This window comes from Macaca thibetana, chromosome 15 (assembly GCF_024542745.1).
Source record: "Macaca thibetana thibetana isolate TM-01 chromosome 15, ASM2454274v1, whole genome shotgun sequence".
NCBI classification, from domain to species: Eukaryota; Metazoa; Chordata; class Mammalia; order Primates; family Cercopithecidae; genus Macaca; species Macaca thibetana.
The window spans coordinates 4,678,093-4,696,865 of NC_065592.1; the positions used below are offsets into that span (position 1 = coordinate 4,678,093).

At 51.2% G+C, this 18,773-nt stretch overlaps 2 protein-coding genes across 6 annotated transcripts in view; one reads left to right on the top strand and one right to left on the bottom strand.

The window, feature by feature from the left end:
• EHMT1 (euchromatic histone lysine methyltransferase 1) overlaps window positions 1-3,426 on the top strand; it is a 230,524-nt gene extending 227,098 nt beyond the window's left edge. For all 5 annotated transcript variants that reach the window (XM_050759722.1, XM_050759726.1, XM_050759723.1 and 2 more), the window contains 2 exons: window positions 1,691-1,866; window positions 2,115-3,426. In XM_050759722.1, the coding sequence (XP_050615679.1) occupies window positions 1,691-1,866; window positions 2,115-2,295 (357 nt within the window). In that variant the 3' untranslated portion in view covers window positions 2,296-3,426. The remainder of the gene's footprint in view (window positions 1-1,690; window positions 1,867-2,114) is intronic.
• Window positions 1-18,773, bottom strand: part of DPH7 (diphthamide biosynthesis 7) — an 807,287-nt gene that overhangs the window by 290,667 nt on the left and 497,847 nt on the right. The window lies entirely within an intron of this gene.

The window sequence follows — 18,773 nt, forward strand, 5'->3', positions numbered from 1 at the left end:
GGGTTGCTGTCTTTATGGGGTCCTGGTTGGGCAGAGATTTGTGTACACAGACTTTGAAACCCCACCCGCCTCCGAAGCACCTGCAGATTCTTCCCCACGGGGCAGCGCTGTGTGCTTTGCCAGACGGGCCACCTCTGGTGAAAGCCTGGGCAGAGCCAGGCCTGGCCCCTCCAGTCGAGAGCCCCTCAGTTTCCATCTTGCTACTGTCCAGGACTTTAATGTGTGCGCTGTTACTAGTTTCAGAGGTGGTTTTTGCACAGGGAGGGGTCGCCTATAGATTCTTAGCCCATCAGACCTTGAAGCAGAGGCCAAAGTCCACGCCACGTGAGCCACTCTGAGCTCTGTTTCTTTGGGGTAAACCGGGAGGCAGCTTCCCGTGCCTTTGGCTTTGGGGGCTGTGGCTGGTCCAGTCCCGCGGCCGTGCTCGCCTGGTTTACCGTCTTGTGCCCGCGCCGCGAAGGTTGTTGGAGATCTGCCCTCGTCCACGCCTTCAACCGCTTGCTGGTTTGGGTTTTAACCTCTTGATCTCTGAGCGTCTCTGGTTCTCTGGTTAATACTCATTTTGGGGCGGGTTGTGGACCAGGTGTCTCTGCCTGCAGGCTCCTCCCTCTCGGAACTTGGTCCTGGGAAGCCCCAGGTGCCTCCTTCCCCGTCTGCCTGGCTGTCGTCTGTGGTGGTGCCTCTTCCCGTCGCTGGGTAACAAACCACGCCACCCACCCGCAGCTCGCCACGGCGCCCGCCCACTCGGCCCAGTGTGCGCAGCAGGGGTTGAGCGTGCCGGGCCTTGGGCTGCACAGGCGGGGTGCTGCTGAGCCCCGGTCCCTGTGGTCGCGTGGGCAGCGTCCAGGTTCCTTGCTAGCTGCTGGCCGGGACCACCCACCTTCCTCCCACGCAGCCCCGCGCCCCGCGCCAGCAGCTCCACGCCCTGGGTCTCCAGAGAACTGCTTTTAAAAGGGTTGCGTGGTTAGGTCAGGCCCACCCACCTCATCCCCCTCTCTACAGTCAATTCAAAATCCATCATCGCAGGCCAGTGCCAGGGGCCAGGACCATGCGGCCACCTGGAGTCCTGGGCTTCTCTCCAAGGCACCAGGGTGAGGAGGACGCCTTAGTCTCTTTGGCCTCGTGTTCCACAACCACACCAGCTCCCGGAAGGGCAGCAGCAGAAGTCGTTTTCTGTGGGCAGCCTCCGCCTGAGGGTCCTCCCCGGTGCCGTTCGCCACTGAGTCTCCCCAGACCCTCCGGGGACTGTTCCGCCTCTTCGTCACCGACGCAGTGCGTCCCGGACGCCAGCTCCATCCCTCCCGACCCCCTCAGCCCCTGCTACTGCCTCACGGGGCTCTTGCAGCTCCGGCCTCCTTTCCCCTATTGGTGCCAGACAGCCCCATGGGTACTGGGTGGGACGGTGCTGTCCGTGTTCCGTCGCTGGAAGCCCCATGGGGACGCCGTCAAGGGAACGGTCTGCACCACCCCCACCGCACCGCAGACAGCGGCCCAGCAGGGAGGGCAGGGTGCAGGCTAGGCGGCCACACAGCGGGAAGGCCAGCGGAGGTTCCGCGCCGCCGCCAGATATCACTGGAGAAGGCCCCTCCTGCGTGACGGGCTTGCGCCCAACCCCAGGCTGTGGGGCCGCCGTACCCGGCTTGCGGGGCCCTGCTCGCTGCAGCGCGTGCCGGCTTCTCTCGCCCTGCAGGACGGGGAGGTTTACTGCATCGACGCGCGGTTCTACGGGAACGTCAGCCGGTTCATCAACCACCACTGCGAGCCCAACCTGGTGCCCGTGCGCGTGTTCATGGCCCACCAGGACCTGCGGTTCCCCCGGATCGCCTTCTTCAGCACCCGCCTGATCGAGGCCGGCGAACAGCTCGGGTACGCACCGTCCCAGCCCCTGGCCATCTCCGCTGCCAGCGGGACGGTTTTAGGAACGGGGCTTGCGTTGCTTTCCTGGGCTTGTCCCGGGTTTATCCTCAGGGTTTTCCTGTAGTTCTAAAAACTACGGCCTGGGATGCGGCACGGCACGTCGGGGTGAGGAAGCTCTGGCCTTGCCTTCGTTTATCTGGCTTGTGGGAGGTGCCGGTGGGATTCGACTGGGAGCCTTGGTTCTGTTCCCTCCCCAGGTTTGACTACGGAGAGCGCTTCTGGGACATCAAAGGCAAGCTCTTCAGCTGCCGCTGCGGCTCCCCCAAGTGCCGGCACTCGAGCGCGGCCCTGGCCCAGCGTCAGGCCAGCGCAGCCCAGGAGGCCCAGGAGGACGGCCTGCCCGACACCAGCTCCGCGGCTGCCGCCGACCCGCTATGAGACGCCGCCGGCCAGCGGGGCGCTCGGGAGCCGGGGTCCGCCGCGTCGCCGTTTAGAGGAGGAGGAGGAGGAGAGACTCCTGCAGGGCTGCGCCGCCAGCTTCCTGGAGGGGTTGGAGGTGAGGCTGCAGCCCCTGCGGGCGGGTGCGGACGCCTCCCAGCCACCTGCCCAGTGCCCAGGCTGGAGCGCACCCTTTGGCCCGCGCCCCAAAGACGCTGGGAGTCCGCACTGGCATCACCTTCTGAGTTTCTGATGCTGATTTGTCGTTGCGAAGTTTCTCGTTTCTTCCTCTGACCTCCGAGGTACCCGCTGCACCACGGGGGTTGTTTGTTCTCCGGCCCGGCCCAGACTGTTGTGTGTGGCGCCGCCGAGGCCACCGTTAGCGCGAGCTGCTCCGTTCGCCCTGCCCGCGGCCTGCGTGGCCGGTGCCGGGTCCCAGGGGCTGCCCGGAGGACACTGTCTGCTGCCAGTCTCGGAGAGTCAGGAGACCGACCCCACCACTAACTTTGGAGAAAATGTGGGTTTGCTTTTTAAAGGAATCCTATATCTAGTCCTATATATCAAACCTCTAACTGACGTTTCTTTTCGAGGAAGTGGTTTGGTGGGTGCAGCCCCCGCCGGTTCCGTTGACGCTGGCACCTTCTGTTGATTTTTTAAGCCACATGCTATGATGAATAAACTGATTTATTTTCTACCATTACTGAACATTAGGACAAACAAAAAATAAAAAACAAAACACAGACAACGGTGCTGATTCTGGTGTGGTTTCTACTCACCACGTGAAATAAACTATCAACTGTATAAAGAGAACAAAGTGATTTTAGAATAAAATGCAGGAAAAACTTTTTTAAAAATGTTAGTCTTGTAGTGTGAATAAATTTGCCATCACCTTTTGTGTGGTGGCCTGGCAGGTCATATACTTTTTTTTGGCATATACCTTTTTAAATACTGTAATTAGTGCAGTAACAGTGGGGTTTTTTTTGTGCAACTCTTCTAAACATTCATAATGCAGTCATGTTTATTTTTTTCTGTTAAAATGTTTTTGACAGTTTTAAGAGCAGTCTTTTGGCTCTGACCATTTCTTGTTCTGTTTTCAATGAAATCAATAAAAAAAAAAAGAAGTACTTTAAATGGGGTTTTTATTATGACACCATATTTCAGCTGGTCTCTGCAGAACTTGCGGGTCCCCCCTGGACCCGGCCCAGCTCTCTGTCCCCTGTCCAAGGAAGTACAGCTTCCTTTTCCCCCCAGATTTGTCCCCGAAGGGGGGACATTCCAGGCAGAGGTCAGGGAAGCTCCTGTGCATTCCTGCATGTGTTGAATGAGTCTGTGTGTGTCCACGAATGCATTGGGCATGTGTGTGTGAATACATGTGCGAGTGTGGGCACACTGGTATGTTTTGTGTCTCTGCATGTCTGCGTCTAGTGCCAGGTGCCCAGGTCTGGGCATCGTTCTGGAAGCCGACAGGGCTCGTCAGGTGAGTCTCACAGCCAGAGGCAGAGCTGCACGTGAACAGTGAGCCTGGAGAAGGCAGAGCCAGAGCCAGAGCCCGTCCTACTTCCTGCCAGCCACGACCCCCACCCCTCTGTGGGGACCCCTAGACCCAAAGCCTCCAGCCTGCTGTGTTCTCCATGCTGGCTGCCTCACTCACCACAGGAGGGCTTTTAGTGTAACCTCAGTAACACGCTCAGACACTCCGTGGTTTAATACACAGAATTCACTCAGGCATTTTAGATGCTTATCTAGCACGGTAACAACTGCCCTGCACTTTGTGAATAGACGGCCCAAGCAGGGTGCGTGGTCGTCCAGCCTGAGGTACGAGTGCCTGTCACCAGACATGGCGCAACTGCATGAAGGACTGGGCAGGCGGACCCAGTGTGGATGTGGCCCATCTGTGACCCCTCTGCACAGGGCCACAGGGGAGGCCACGTTCCTCCAGGAACCCAGACTGCCTACGGCCTTTCACCTCTGCGTCTGAGGAGGGGCTGTGTGGAACGGGCTGCGTTCTTGCCAAGCCTGGGCTCAGGAGCGTGGAGGAGCCGCAGGTCATCTCATCCCAGAGGCCGTGGCAGGAGGTGACTGAGGGGCCACTGGAGCCTGAACCTAAGACTCTGCTGGCTCCACCAGCCCTGCAGGGGGAGCGCCCCTGCCCGGGGAGCAGCCGGTACAGCCCCTTCCCCTGGGACAGCCCGTAGCTGGCAGATGACTAATTAATTTTTGTGGCTTGAGTGTTCACCTGTTCTGCTCCATGCCCTGGGTCAGGTGCTGGGTATACAAACAGGTGTTGGTTGAATCAAGCCAATAGCAAACTTTTTGGGTGTCACGCAGGCCCGCCAGGGTGGCCCTGTCACAGAAAGTTCTAGCCATTTAAAATGAGCACCCAACACACAGCCCACCTCACATGGTCCTGGGCAGCTCTGCAGCGAACACCTTGTCCCTGAACCAGACTCTGGGCTTAGGAGGAAGAGACCTCACAGGCCCTTTGCACTGTGGGGCACCATCTGCACGTGCTCCGGGGAGTGCGGGCCCACTGGGAAGGGGGCTGAGGGGACCTGCGGCAGGTGCAGGGAACAGGTGAGTCTCACAGGGACCAGGTGGGCCAGGGCAGGGCAGGAGGCCTCCCCCTCCCCCTCCGCTTTCCCCTCCCCCTCCCCCTCCCTTCCCCCTCCCCCTCCCCTTCCCCCTCCCCCTCTGCTTCCCTCTCCCCTCCTCTTCCCCCTCCCCCTCTGCTTCCCTCTCCCCTCCTCTTCCCCCCCCCCCTCTGCTTCCCCTCCCCCCTCCCCCTCCCCCTTCCCCCCCCCCCCCCCCCCCTCCCCCCCCCCCCCCCCCCCCTCCCCTTCCCCCTCCCCCCCCCTTCCCCCTCCCCCTCTGCTTCCCTCTCCCCCTCCCCCTCCGCTTCCCCCCTCTCCCTCCCCCCCCCCCCTCCCCCTCCCCCTGCCTCTTTCTCCTCTCCGGATAAGAATGGAAAACCCATGCAGGCTGGCCTCTGGTCCCGCAGCAGCGAGAACCGCTCACCTGGGCAACGCTCCTAGCAGGTCCTTAGCCTACTTGGGCAGAGAGCGGCCTGCGTCCTTATCCTGACCCAGGCTGTAGTCTGGGAGAAAAAACAGGCTTATGCGGCTGGAGCGGAGGCCCCTCTGAGCTCAGTGGGTGGGGGTCGGCCTGCCGAGGCGTCACAGTGAGTGGACTTGGGTGTGACACTGGAGCCCAAGGGGTCCCAGCCGGGTAGGCCAAGGAGATGGCAGCAGTGCCAACGCACAGTGGGTCCTTGTGCCTGCTGGCTCCTGGCACACACCCCCCCACGCAGGCTTGAGGGACCGCAGGGCCCCTTTTTTAGCTCTTCCCCCGACCCAGGGTGACTCAGGGCAACGTAGTTCCCAGAGGGCAGGGAACAGGGCTCAGCCACTGGCCAGCCTCCGTTGGTCCTTGGAGTGCAAGCTGGGGCCTTCCTGGGGTCAGTGTGTTCTGAGGGGGCTGAGTAGGGCCCCGGGGTCCCCCGCTGTGCACACCTCCTCGGGGTCTTCTGAGGCTGGGTGGACTGAGGCCCTCCCCACAGAGGGGCAGCCACGCAAACACGGATGGGCTGTGAGCAGAGGCCACCCAGTTACACTGGAGGTTGCACTTGTTTCTGTGAAAGTCACACCTGTTTGTTACCAAAAACTCAACGCACAAGACCTGGAAGAGGAATGTGAAATGCTCCAGAAATGCCCTTCTCGCCCCCACCTGACACGGGAGACAGCTGCAGCCCGCCGTGTTCACTCGGGCCGAGCGCGTCTCATCAGGCAAGGGAGCCCCCCGGGCTCTGGCAGGAGCGTCGGACGCACCGCGTGTCTGGACCAGGTGAACCCTTTGTGACGTATGTATGATATTTCTTTTGCGAAGCGCGATGATGCTGGGAAGGGCAATCCCGTACCTCATCTTTATCCGTTCGTGCAATTGCCTTCTTAGGGAAGGGGCCAGAGGGCACGTATTGTCCCTTTTGGGATCGGTTACCAAAACGTCACCCAGAAGACACCAGCCAGTTTTGCCTTCACTGATGTACGTCTCCCCCAGCCCTCACTGAGGCCCCCGCATCGCACTTCCTGCTTTTCTAATTGTCTAGAGGGTGACTCTCACTGCGGTGTTATTCCGCAGTTTGATTGTTGATAAAATTGAGCCTCTCTTTTTATATTTATCACAGCCTAGCCTTTCCTCCTATGTGAATTGCCTTTGTGCAAAAATTCTGTTGTGCTGCCTATATTTTTCTGACTGATATCTGTGAGCTCTTTATATATTGTAGTTTTATACCTATACTGAATTTAAATTTGTTATGTGGCAGAAATCTGTCTTGTGACTTCTGATTGTGTAATACGTTTAGAAAGACCTTCTGCACCCCCAAATTATAAAATATATGTTCCAGTGCTTGTCCTAGTTCTTTGTTTTTAGATGTGGCTCTTGAATCCAGGTGGAATTTATTTGGTGTATGGTATGAAATAACAATATAAATTTTAGGCTTTTTGTTGAGGCACAATTGGCATTTGGCAAAATGCATGGATTGAATGCAGCTCAGTGCGTTCTGACAAATGCCTTTGCCATGTGACCCACCCCTTATCAGGACAGAGGCTGTTTACATCCCCCAGCCAGCGTTCTCTCTTCCTCCCCTCTCTGGCCTTGCCCACAAGACACATCACCCATCTGATTTCTTTCACTGTAAGTTAGTTTTGCCTCTTCTAGGACTTTCTATAACAGGAACCATGCAGTGGGTTACTTTTTTTGGCCTCGCTTCTGCTCAGCGGCTTTTGCATCTTTCCTTCTCCTGTGTATGCATGCTTGGGTTATCTCCAGTTCGGGGCTATTGTCAATAAAGCAGCTATCGGCATTCTCGTACAGGTCTTCTTGTGTGCATGTTTTTGTTGGTCAAAGGTGAATTCCTAGAAGGGGACTTGCTGACTTCTGTGGGGAGTCACCCTCGTCTCTGCAGCTGGCAGCATGGTCTGTCCACGCCACTCATACATGGGAGTTCTCATTGCTTCATGTTTTCATGAATCCTAAGTGTTTCTAGTCCAATTTGACCAGGTCCAATTTATCCCTTTCTTCTTTTTCTTTTTTTTTTCTTTCTTTTTTTTTTTTTTTTTTTTTTTTTTTTTTGTGAGATGGAGTTTTTCTCTTGTTGCCCAGGCTGGAGTACAATGGTACAATCTCGGCTCACTGCAACCTCTGCCTCCCAGGTTCAAGTGATTCTTCTGCCTCAGCCTCCCGAGTAGCTGGGATTACAGGCACGCGCCAGCACGCCCGGCTAATTTTGTATTTTTGGTAGAGACGGGGTTTCTCCATGTTGGTCAGGCTGGTCTTGAACTCCCGGCCTCAGACAATTTGTCCACCTCGGCCGCCCAAAGTGCTGGGATTACAGGCGTGAGCCACCGCGCCTGGCCCTGCTTTTTCGATTAGTACTTTCTCTGCCCTAAGATATCTTTGCTATAATGCTTTAGAGAGAAAAACAGGAAAATATCTTCTCAAATTTAGGAATATATTATCCTATTTCCCTCTAAAACATTATAGTTTTGGATTTTACGTTTAGGTGCATGATTCATCTTAAATTCATTTTTGAGAATGGAGTGAGGTAAAGGGAGGTTTTTTCCTGGGGAAACCCACTTGCTCCAGCCTCATTTGTTGATTTTTTCTTTCTTTCCTTCCTTCCTTCCTTCCTTCCTTCCTTCCTTCCTTCCTTCCTTCCTTCCTTCCTTCCTTCCTTCCTTCCTTCCTTCCTTCCTTCTTTCCCTCCCTCTCTCCCTCCCTCCCTCTCTCTCTCTCTCTTTCCTTCCTTCCTTCCTTCCTTCCCTCCCTCCCTCCTTCCTTTTTCTTTCTTTCTTTCTTTCGACAGAGTCTCGCTCTGTCCCCCAGGCTGGAGTGAGTGGCACAATCTCAGCTCACTGCAAACTCCGCCTCCCGGGTTCACGCCATTCTCCTGCCTCAGCCTCCTGAGTAGCAGGGACCACAGGCACCCACCACCATGCCCGGCTAATTTTTGTATTTTTAGTAGAGACAGGGTTTCACCGTGTTAGCCAGGATGGTCTCGATCTCCTGACCTCGTGATCCGCCCACCTCGGCCTCCCAAAGTGCTGGGATTACAGGCGTGAGCCACCGCACCTGGCCTATTTGTTGATTTCTTAAGAAGCTTTTCCTTTCCCCCCGTGAACTGCATTGGCACCATCACAGAATGTCAGCAGTGTGAACCTGTGGGCTGCACCTCAGGGCTTTTCCCCATTGGTGGGTTGCTTGCCTTGAGGCCCATATCTCCGAGTGTATAATAATGATGTGTGGTGGCACAGGTCCTCCAGCTGTGTCCTTATTCCGAAAGATGACTCTCTGGCTATTTGGCTACACTAGGTCCTTCTTATCTTTACATAAATTTTAGAATGGGCCTGTTAATTTCTACAAAACAGCTGGATAGAATTTTTTTTTAACCTTTCATTCAACTTTATTGAGGTATCATTTAGGGATCATTGAAGGCACCCTTCATAAATGTTTGATGTGTTTGGCAAATGTGTAAACCTTACAACCACTACCACAATGAAGACATCATCCCCCCCATATAGTCCATGCCACTGTCTCCCCCGTATCCGCCACACCACCGTCCCCCCGGTATCCACGCCACCGTCCCCCCGGTATCATCCATGCCACCGTCACCCCCGGTATCCTCCACGCCACCATCCCCCCCGTATCCTCCATGCCACCGTCCCCCCGGTATCATCCACGCCACCGTCCCCCCATATCCTCCATGCCACCATCCCCCCCCGGTATCCTCCACGCCGCCATATCCCCTGTATCCTCCATGCTACCATCTCCCCCGTATCCTCCATGCCACCATCTGCCCCCCGTATCCTCCATGCCACCGTCCCCCTCTGTATCCTTCACACCACCACTCCTGAACTGGGAGACACCGATCTGCTCCTGTCACCATAGATTAACATTTCTATTCCGGAATTTCCTATAATTGGTTTAATGGAGTGTGTACTTCATTGCCTCTGGCTTCTTTGACTCAACATGTATTTTATTTATTTTTTAAAATCTTGGCCAGGTGCGGTGTCTCACACCTGTAATCCCAGCACTTTGGGAGGCCAAGGCAGGCGGATCATGAGGTCAGGAGATCTAGACCATCCTGGCTAATACGGTGAAACCCCGTCTCTACTAAAAATACAAAAAAATTAGCCGGGCATGGTCACGGCGCCTGTAGTCCCAGCTACTCAGGAGGCTGAGGCAGGAGAATGGCGTGAACCCAGGAGGTGGAGCTTACAGTGAGCCGAGATCGCACCACTGCACTCCAGCCTGGGCAACAGAGCAAGATCCATCTCAAAAAAAAAAAAAATCTTTTTGGTGCAGGGATACATGTGCAGGTTTGTTATACAGGGAAACTCATGTCACCAGGGTTTGTTGTACAGATTATTTTATCACCCAGGTCCTAAGCCTAGTATCCATTAGTTATTTTTCCTGATCCTCTCCCTCCTCCAACCCTCCACTCTTAAGTAGGCCCGTGTCTCTTGTTCTTTGTGTTCATGAGCTCTCATCAGTTAGGTCCCATTTATAAGTGATAGCATGCGGTATTTGGTTTTCTGTTCCTACATAAGTTTGCTAAAGATAATAGCCTCGGCCGGGCGCGGTGGCTCAAGCCTGTAATCCCAGCACTTTGGGAGGCCGAGACGGGCGGATCACGAGGTCAGGAGATCGAGACCATCCTGGCTAACACGGTGAAACCCCGTCTCTACTAAAAATACAAAAAAAAAAAAAAAAAAAACTAGCCGGGCGAGGTGGCGGGCGCCTGTAGTCCCAGCTACTCCGGAGGCTGAGGCAGGAGAATGGCGTAAACCCGGGAGGCGGAGCTTGCAGTGAGCTGAGATCCGGCCACTGCACTCCAGCCCGGGCTATAGAGCAAGACTCCGTCTCAAAAAAAAAAAAAAAAAAAAAAAAAAAAAAAAAAAAAAAAAAAAAAAAAATAGCCTCTAGCTCCACTCATGTTGCCACAGAAGGCAAGATCTCAGTCTTTTTTGTGGCTGCATAGTATTCCATGGTGTATATGTGCCACAGTTTCGTCCAATCTGATCTCGCTCTTTTTTATGGCTGCGTAGTATTCCACGATGTGTTTGTACCACATTTTCATCCAGTCCGCCACTGGTGGGCATTTAGATTGACTCCACATCTTGGAATCGTGCTATTGTGAATAGTGCTGCAATGAACATAGACATGCACGTGTCTTTATTAACATTTGTTGACATTTAAAACATCAAAACAATCTCAACCTACAGGACAGCTGCAAGTACAATACAAACATCTTTTTTCTCTGAACTGCTGGAGAATAAATTGCCAGCGTGGTACCCAAATACTTCCATGAATATTTTCTACACACAGGACGGTCTTGTGTGACCACAGCAAGCCATCGACATCAGGACGTGAACCTGCACCGCACACCCGACGACATCGGGACGTGAACCCGCACCTCACACCGCACACCCGACGACATCGGGACGTGAACCCGCACCTCACACCGCACACCCGACGACATCGGGACGTGAACCCGCACCTCACACCGCACACCCGACGACATCGGGACATGAACCCGCACCTCACACCGCACACCCGATGACATCGGGATGTGAACCCACACCTCACGCCTGACGGACATCAGGACATGAACCCGCGCCTCACGCCCGACGCAGGCTTCGCCGTGTGTCACCAGCACGCCCTTTATGACAGACGAGTCCAGTTCAGCACCTGGTGCTGTATTTTGTTGCCAAGGCTCCTGTCGTCTTCAGTCGGGAACAGTTCTCAGTCTCTCCCTGACATTTATGGCTGTGACACTTTTGGGGATGATGGGTCAGTTACCGCGTACGATGTCCTCAGTTCGCATTGTCTGTTCCCTCAGAGTTAAACTCAGGCCGTGCCTCTGTGGCAGGAACACCACAGAGGTCAGGAAGTCAGTGCATCCTAACAGGGGACCGTGACTTGGATTTGGTTCAGTTATTGGTCATTTAATGAAGGTCTGCCAGCCTTTTCCATTGCAAAGTTTCAGTTTTCCCATTGTACCTAATACATATTTTGTGGGAAAAGTACTTCAAGACTATGTAAAGGCCGGGCGCGGTGGCTCACGCCTGTGATCCCAGCACTTTGAGTAGGTAAAGGCCGGGCACGGTGGCTCACGCCTGTGATCCCAGCACTTTGGCTACGTAAAGGCCGGGCGCGGTGGCTCACGCCTGTGATCCCAGCACTTTGGCTACGTAAAGGCCGGGCGCGGGGGCTCACGCCTGTGATCCCAGCACTTTGAGTAGGTAAAGGCCGGGCACGGTGGCTCACGCCTGTGATCCCAGCACTTTGGCTACGTAAAGGCCGGGGCGCGGTGGCTCACGCCTGTGATCCCAGCACTTTGGCTACGTAAAGGCCGGGGCGCGGTGGCTCACGCCTGTGATCCCAGCACTTTGGCTACGTAAAGGCCGGGCGCGGTGGCTCACGCCTGTGATCCCAGCACTTTGGCTACGTAAAGGCCGGGCGCGGTGGCTCACGCCTGTGATCCCAGCACTTTGGCTACGTAAAGGCCGGGCGCGGTGGCTCACGCCTGTGATCCCAGCACTTTGGCTACGTAAAGGCCGGGCGCGGTGGCTCACGCCTGTGATCCCAGCACTTTGGGAGGGCAAAGTGGGAGGATTGCTTGAGCCCTAGAGGTCGAGACCAGCCTGGACAACATAGTGAGACTCCACCTCTACAAAAAATCCCCAAAACAAGTGTCCGGGTTTAGCGGTGCACTCCCGTAGTCCCAGCTAGTCGGAGGCTGAGGTGGGAGGATTGCTTGAGCCCAGGAGGCCGAGGCTGCAGTGAGCCATGATCACACCACTGCACTCCAGCCTGGATGACAGAGCAAGACCCTGTCTCAAAACAAACAAAAACCCAAAACTATGTGAAGATCTCATCTTTCGTCAAATTTTAAATTTATTTGTTGAATATGGACTCATTTCTTCCTATTTTATTTGGTGGGTAATAATCTGTTACTATGATTGAAAACGTCAAAGATTTGACGAGTGAACCCGTTTCCGGATGGCACCTGTCTCAGTGGTGCAGCCGAACATCCTGGATCGTTTGTGCCTTCTCTGCCCACTCCCCCCATCCTGGGATCAGCCAGTTTCCTAAGATTTAAATCTACCCACTTTGCTTTTATTTATTATTTTAAATTGTTATTATTAAGAATATTATTTAAAATTATTTTAATTTTTATTGATTTTCTGTTTATCTCATCTGTTCTTTGTTCGTTCTTTTTCTCTTTTTCTGCCTTCTTTTGTATTAATTGAGTATATATTTTCATAGCCCATTTTACCTCCTTTATTGGCTTATTGGGTTTTGGTTTTTAGTAGTTCTCTAAGGTTTACAATATGCATCTTCAATTTATCACAGTCTGCCTTCAAATAATATTATACCAGTTTACATATAATCCAAGAACTTTGCAAGAGATTATTTCCATTCCACAAAACCTTTGAGATCTTGTTGTACATTGTACTCCATATAGTTTTACACCAAGACATTGCTATTATTTTTGCTTAAAAGCTAATATTATTATTTTTAATCTGCAGCTTGTCTAGTCATTTTATCACTTTTTTCTGTTTTTGTAACAGCTTTGTGGAGATGTAATCACCTGCCACGCAAGTCACCTTTCCACAGTGGTTTTTATTCTACTCGGAGTTGTGCAAACACCACAACAGTCCCTTGTCATTCCTCCAAAAAGAAAGCCCTGCATTCGTTGGCAGTTAGTTCTCACCGGCACCCCCAGCCCCAGACAACCACTCCTCCACCTTCTGTCTCTGTGGATTTGCCTGTTCTGGACATTTTATCTAATACGGTCAGTCTTTGTGACTGGCTTCTTCCACTTAGACTATTTTTGAGGTTTATCCACTTCGTTTGTTTTGTTTTGTTTTGTTTTGAGACAGAGTCTCGCTCTGTCGCCCAGGCTGGAGCGCAGTGGCGCGATCTTGGCTCACTGCAGACTCCGCCTCCCGGGTTCAAGCGATTCTCCTGCCTCAGCCTCCTGAGTAGCTGGGACTACAGGTGCCGCCACCAAGCCTGGCTAATTTTTTGTATTTTAGTAGAGACGGGGTTTCTGCATGTGGCCGAGGCTGATCTCGATTCCTGAGCTCAGGCAATCTGCCCGCTTTAGCCTCCCAAAGTGCTGGGATTACAGGCGTGAGCCACCGCGCCCGGCCGGTTTATCCACTTTGTAGTGTGTATCAGTCCTTCATTTTCATGGCTAAATAATCCTCCGTTGTGTGGATGGACGGCCTTTCGTTTGTCCATTCATCAGTCGATGGACATTTGGGTTGGTTCCACATTTTGGCTAATCATGAATAATGCCGCTGTACACATTTGTGTATGTGCTTTTGTTTGGACGTATGTTTACATTTCTCTTGGATACGTACACCTAGAAGTGGAATGGGGGGTCATATGGTAACTCGGTGTTTAACCTTTTGCAGGACTGCCAGGCTGTCATCCAATATGGCTGCACCGTTTCACGCTCCTCCAGCAGGGCACGAAGCCTGTGATTTCTCCACATCCCACAGATGCTTGCTATTGTTCATCTTTCGATTATAGCCCTCCTATGGGTATGAAGTGGTATCTCGTGGTTTTGATTTGCATTTTCCTGTCCCGATGGCTAGTGATACCAAACTTTTTTTTTTTGAGATGGAGTCTCAGTCTGTCACCCAGGCTGGAGCGCAGTGGTGTGATCTCAGCTCACTGCAACCTCCGCCTCCTGGGCTCAAGCCATCCTCCCACCTCAGCCTCCCAAGTAGCTGGGACAACAGGCACCACCACACTCGGCTAATTTTTGTATTTTCAGTAGGCATGGGGTTTCACCATGTTGCCCAGGCTCATCTCAAACTCCTAGACTCAAGCAATCCGCCTGCCTCAGCCTCCCAAAGTACTGGGATTACAGGCATGAGCCACTGTGCCTGGCCCTCCACACATCTTTTTATGCACTTATTGGCTATTTGTATGCCTTGGAGAATCGTTCATTTAAGGCCTTTGTCCATTTTTAAATGGGGTTGTCATCTTATTGAGCTGTGTGAGTTATTCATCTGTTCCAGGTACAGGTCTGTTATCAGATACGTGACTTGCAAATATTTTCTTCCATTCTGTAGGTTTTCTACTTTTATATTTTAAAGCACAAAGGATTTTACTATTGCCTACTCCAAGATTACACTTTGGTTTCCTTCTGAGAGTTTTATAGTTTTAGCCCTTACCACGTAGGTGTTACCTACTATTTAGGTCTTTGATCCATTTTGAGTTAATTTTTGCATATGATGTGAGACGGGGTATCCAGCTTCATTCTTTTGCATGTGGATGCCCGACTGTTTCAGCACCTGTAGTTGAAGAGGCTGTGTTTCACCTTTGAATTTTCTCGACACCTTTGTCAAAAATCCATCAGCCGTACAATCAACACACGCAAAGATGCTCGACTTCACTAACTATCACAGAAATGCAAATCCAAACTGCAATGGAGACTTCCTTAAACCCACTAGGATGGCTATAATAAAAAAGATGGACAATTACAAGTGTTGGCAAGGATGTGGAGAAATCAGGACCCTTGTGTACTGTTGGGAGTAACGTAAAAGGACACAAATGCTGTGGAGAACTGTATGGCAGTTCCTCAAAAAATTAAAAACAGAATTACCATATAATCCATCAATTCTACTTCTGGGTATACACCCAAAGCAATTGAAGCTGGAGTCTCCGGGAGAGATTTGTACACCCACGTCCATAACAGCATCGTTCACGACAGCCAAAACATGGAAGCAGCCGAGTGATTATCAGCGGATGGATGGACAAACGAAATGTCGTACATACATGGAGTGCGTATTGTTTGAGCTTAAAAAAGGAAACTCTACAATATGCTACAACATGGATGAACCTTGAGGATATTACGCTGAGTGAAATAAGCCAATAACAAAAACACAAATACTGCATGCTTCCGCTTATATGAGTTACTTAGGGTGCTCAGAATCATAGAGACAGACAGTAGAACGGTGGTTGCCAGTGGGTAGAAAGAAGAGGATGGGAAGTTATTGTTTAACGGGTATAGAGTTCTAGTTTTACCAGGTGAAAAGAGTTTCGGAGATGGATGGAGTTGACAGTTGCGCTCATTGTGGATATGTGTAATACCACTGAACTGCACACTGAACCATACACTTAAAATGGTTAAGACGGTTAATTTTACGTCGTGTGTATTTTAACGTGAAAAAATGATTGAGAAAAAAGAACTGGATTTCCCAAATTTAGGAACCAATGCAAAATGTCTCCTAACGTGTCCGTAAGACCTACTGGGTCCTGGCTGCTTCATCTGGATCTGTCACTGCCATCTCTGCAGCTATTTAGATATTTCAACTTGGAACATATAAACTCAGATCTTTTTTTTTTTTTTTGAAAAGGAGTCTTGCTCTGTCCCCCAGGCGGGAGTCCAGTGGCATGATTTCAGCTCACTGCAACCTCCACCTCCCAGATTCAAGTGATTCTCATGCCTCGGCCTCTCCAATAGCTGGGACTACAGGCATGCACCACCACGCCTGGCATTTTTGTTTTTTTAGTAGATACGGGGCTTCCCCATGTTGGCCAGGCTGGTCTCAAACTCCAGATCCCCAAATGATCCACCTGCCTTGGCCTCCCAAAGTGCTGGGATTGTAGGTGTGAGCCACCATGCCTGGCCTGAGATCATATTTTTGAGTTTGATCATGTAAAATATGGTTTTGATTTAAAAAAAAAAAAAAAAAAAAAAAAAAAAAAAAAAAAAAAAACCTTGTTTGAGTATAAAAATAAAGTTGAGGGGAAAAGAAAAAAAATCAATGGGTCACAGGTGTTTATTTCTGGACTCTCAGTTCTATCCCATTTGTCAGTACGTCTGTCCTCACGCCTGTACCACGCTGTACAGTTTTGATCACTGTATCTTTGTGGTAAGTTTTGAGATGGAGAAACGTGGGTCCTCTAACTTTGTTCTTCTTTTTAAATATTGTTTTGGCTATTCTAGGGCCCTTGAGTTTCCATGTAAACTTTAGGATCAGTTCGTCAATTTCTGCAAAAGAGCCAGCCGGGATTCTGATAAGGACTGTGTTGAATCTGGTCAATTATTCTTTTTATTTTTATTTATTTATTTATTTATTTTTGAGATGGAGTCTTGCTCTGTCGCCCAGGCTGCAGTGCAGTGGTGCGATCTCAGCTCACTGCAGCCTCTGCCTCTCGGTTCAAGCAGTTCTCCTGTCTTAACCTCCTGAGTAGCTGGGATGACAGGCACATGCCATGACACCTGGCTAGTTTTTATATTTTTAGTAGAGACAGGGTTTCTCCATGTTGGCCAGGCTGGTCTCGAACTCCTGATCTCAGGTGATCCGCCTGCCTCAGCCTCCCAAAATGCTGGGATGACAGGCATGAGCCACCGTGCCTGGCCAAGAGTATTTTTAGATTTAGACAGAAACTGAGATGAGGTACGTGGGTACCTCATTTTATGCCTATTGTTAACATCTTATATTAATATGGTACATTTGTTATAATTAATGAACAAATATTGATACATTATTATTAACTAAAGTTCATAGTTTATTCAAATTTCCTTAGATTTTACCTATTTTGTCTTTTCTTTTCCAGGATTCCACCCAGGGAACCACATCAGTTGCCAGGTCTCCTTAGGCTCCTCTTGGTTGTGGCAATTTCTCAGACCTTACTTGTTTTTGGTGAGCTTGACAATTTAGAGGACAACTGGTTAATTTTTTTTTCTTTGAGACAGAGTCTTGCTCTGTTGCCCAGGCTGGAGTGCAGTGGCACAATCTCGGCTCACTGCAGCCTCCGCTTGCTGGGCCCAAGCGATCCTCCCACCTCAGCCTCCCAAGTAGCTGGTACCACAGGCAGCACCATGCTTGGTTAAGTTTTGTAGTTTTAGTAGAGATGAGGTTTCACTGTGTTATCCAGGGTGGTCTCAAACTCCCAGGCTCAAGCGCTCTGCCCGCCTCGGCCTCCCAAAGTGCTGGGATGACAGGCGTGGGCCACCCAGTCTGGCCTGGTTCAGTATTTCTTAGGATGACCCACTATTGGAACTTGTCTGATGTTTTTCTCATGATAAAACTGGACTTGGCTGGGCGCGGTGGCTCACGCCTGTCATCCCAGCACTTTGGGAGGCCGAGGCAGGCGGATCATGAGGTCAGGAGATTGAGACCATCCTGGCTAACACGGTGAAACCCCGTCTCTACTGAAAAAAAAAACAACAAAAAATTAGCCGGGCGAGGTGGCGGGCGCCTGTAGTCCCAGCTACTCAGGAGGTTGAGGCAGGAGAATGGCGTGAACCTGGGAGGCGGAGGTTGCAGTGAGCAGAGATCGCACCACTACACTCCAGCCTGGGCGACAGAGCGAGAAAAAAAAAAAAAGAAGACAGGAGTTGTGGGCTGTTGGGAGGAAGAGTACAGACGTAGAGTGCCATTCTCATGACTTCCTCTCAGGGGTAGATGCCATCACCACGGTGCCGTCAGTGTTGGCCTTTGTCGCCCGGCTGAGCTGCTGTTTGCTGGGTGTCTCCACTGCAGGCTATTCTTGCCGCCTTTTCATACCTTCACTAGCACAGAGAATGCTCCCCCTCTTTGGGGTACAGTCTCCACGTAAATATTTTGGAATTCCGCATTGGAGATTTGTTTTTTCTATCCCCCTTATTAGTTTATTTCAGTCATTTATTACACCAACATGGGCTCATGGATATTTGAGACTTTGGGTTATAATCCATGTATTTATTTGATCGCTCAAATTGTTCCAGCTTTGACCGTTAGGAAGTTTTTAGTTGGCTCCTGTGCTCTTCTGACACACCCCGTCTGTGTGTGTGTTTATGCGTGTGTGTCTGTGTATAAGTGTGCAAGTGCATGTGTGTGTGTGTGTCCAAGTGTGTACACGTACGTGTTTGCATGTATGGATGTGTGAGTATGAGTGTGTGTGTGTCTGCGTGTGTGTATAGGTGTGTGTGTATGTATGTGTAGGTATGTATATCTGTGTGTGTGCGTGTTGTGTATATGTGTGTATGATGTGTTGACGTGTGTATGTATGTGTGGGTATGTGTATCTGTATGTGTATGTGTGTGTGTCTCAGTGTGTACGTGTATGTGTGTATGTATGTGTATGGATGTGTTGTGTGTATGTGTGTATGTGTCAGTATGTGTATCTCTGTGTGCATATGGTTGTGTTGAAATGTGTGTATGTATGTGTAGGTATGTGTATCTGTGCATGTGTGTGTGTATGTATATGTGTGTGTGTGTATGGATGTGTTGATATGTGTGTATGTGTGGGTATATCTGTGTGTGTGCATGTGTGTGTGCATGGATGTGTTGATTGTATGTATATGTGGGTATGTGTATCTGTGCGTGTGTATATGTGTATGTGTATGGATGTGTTGTGTGTATGTGTGGGTATGTGTATCTGTGTGTATATGTGTATGTGTATGTGTGG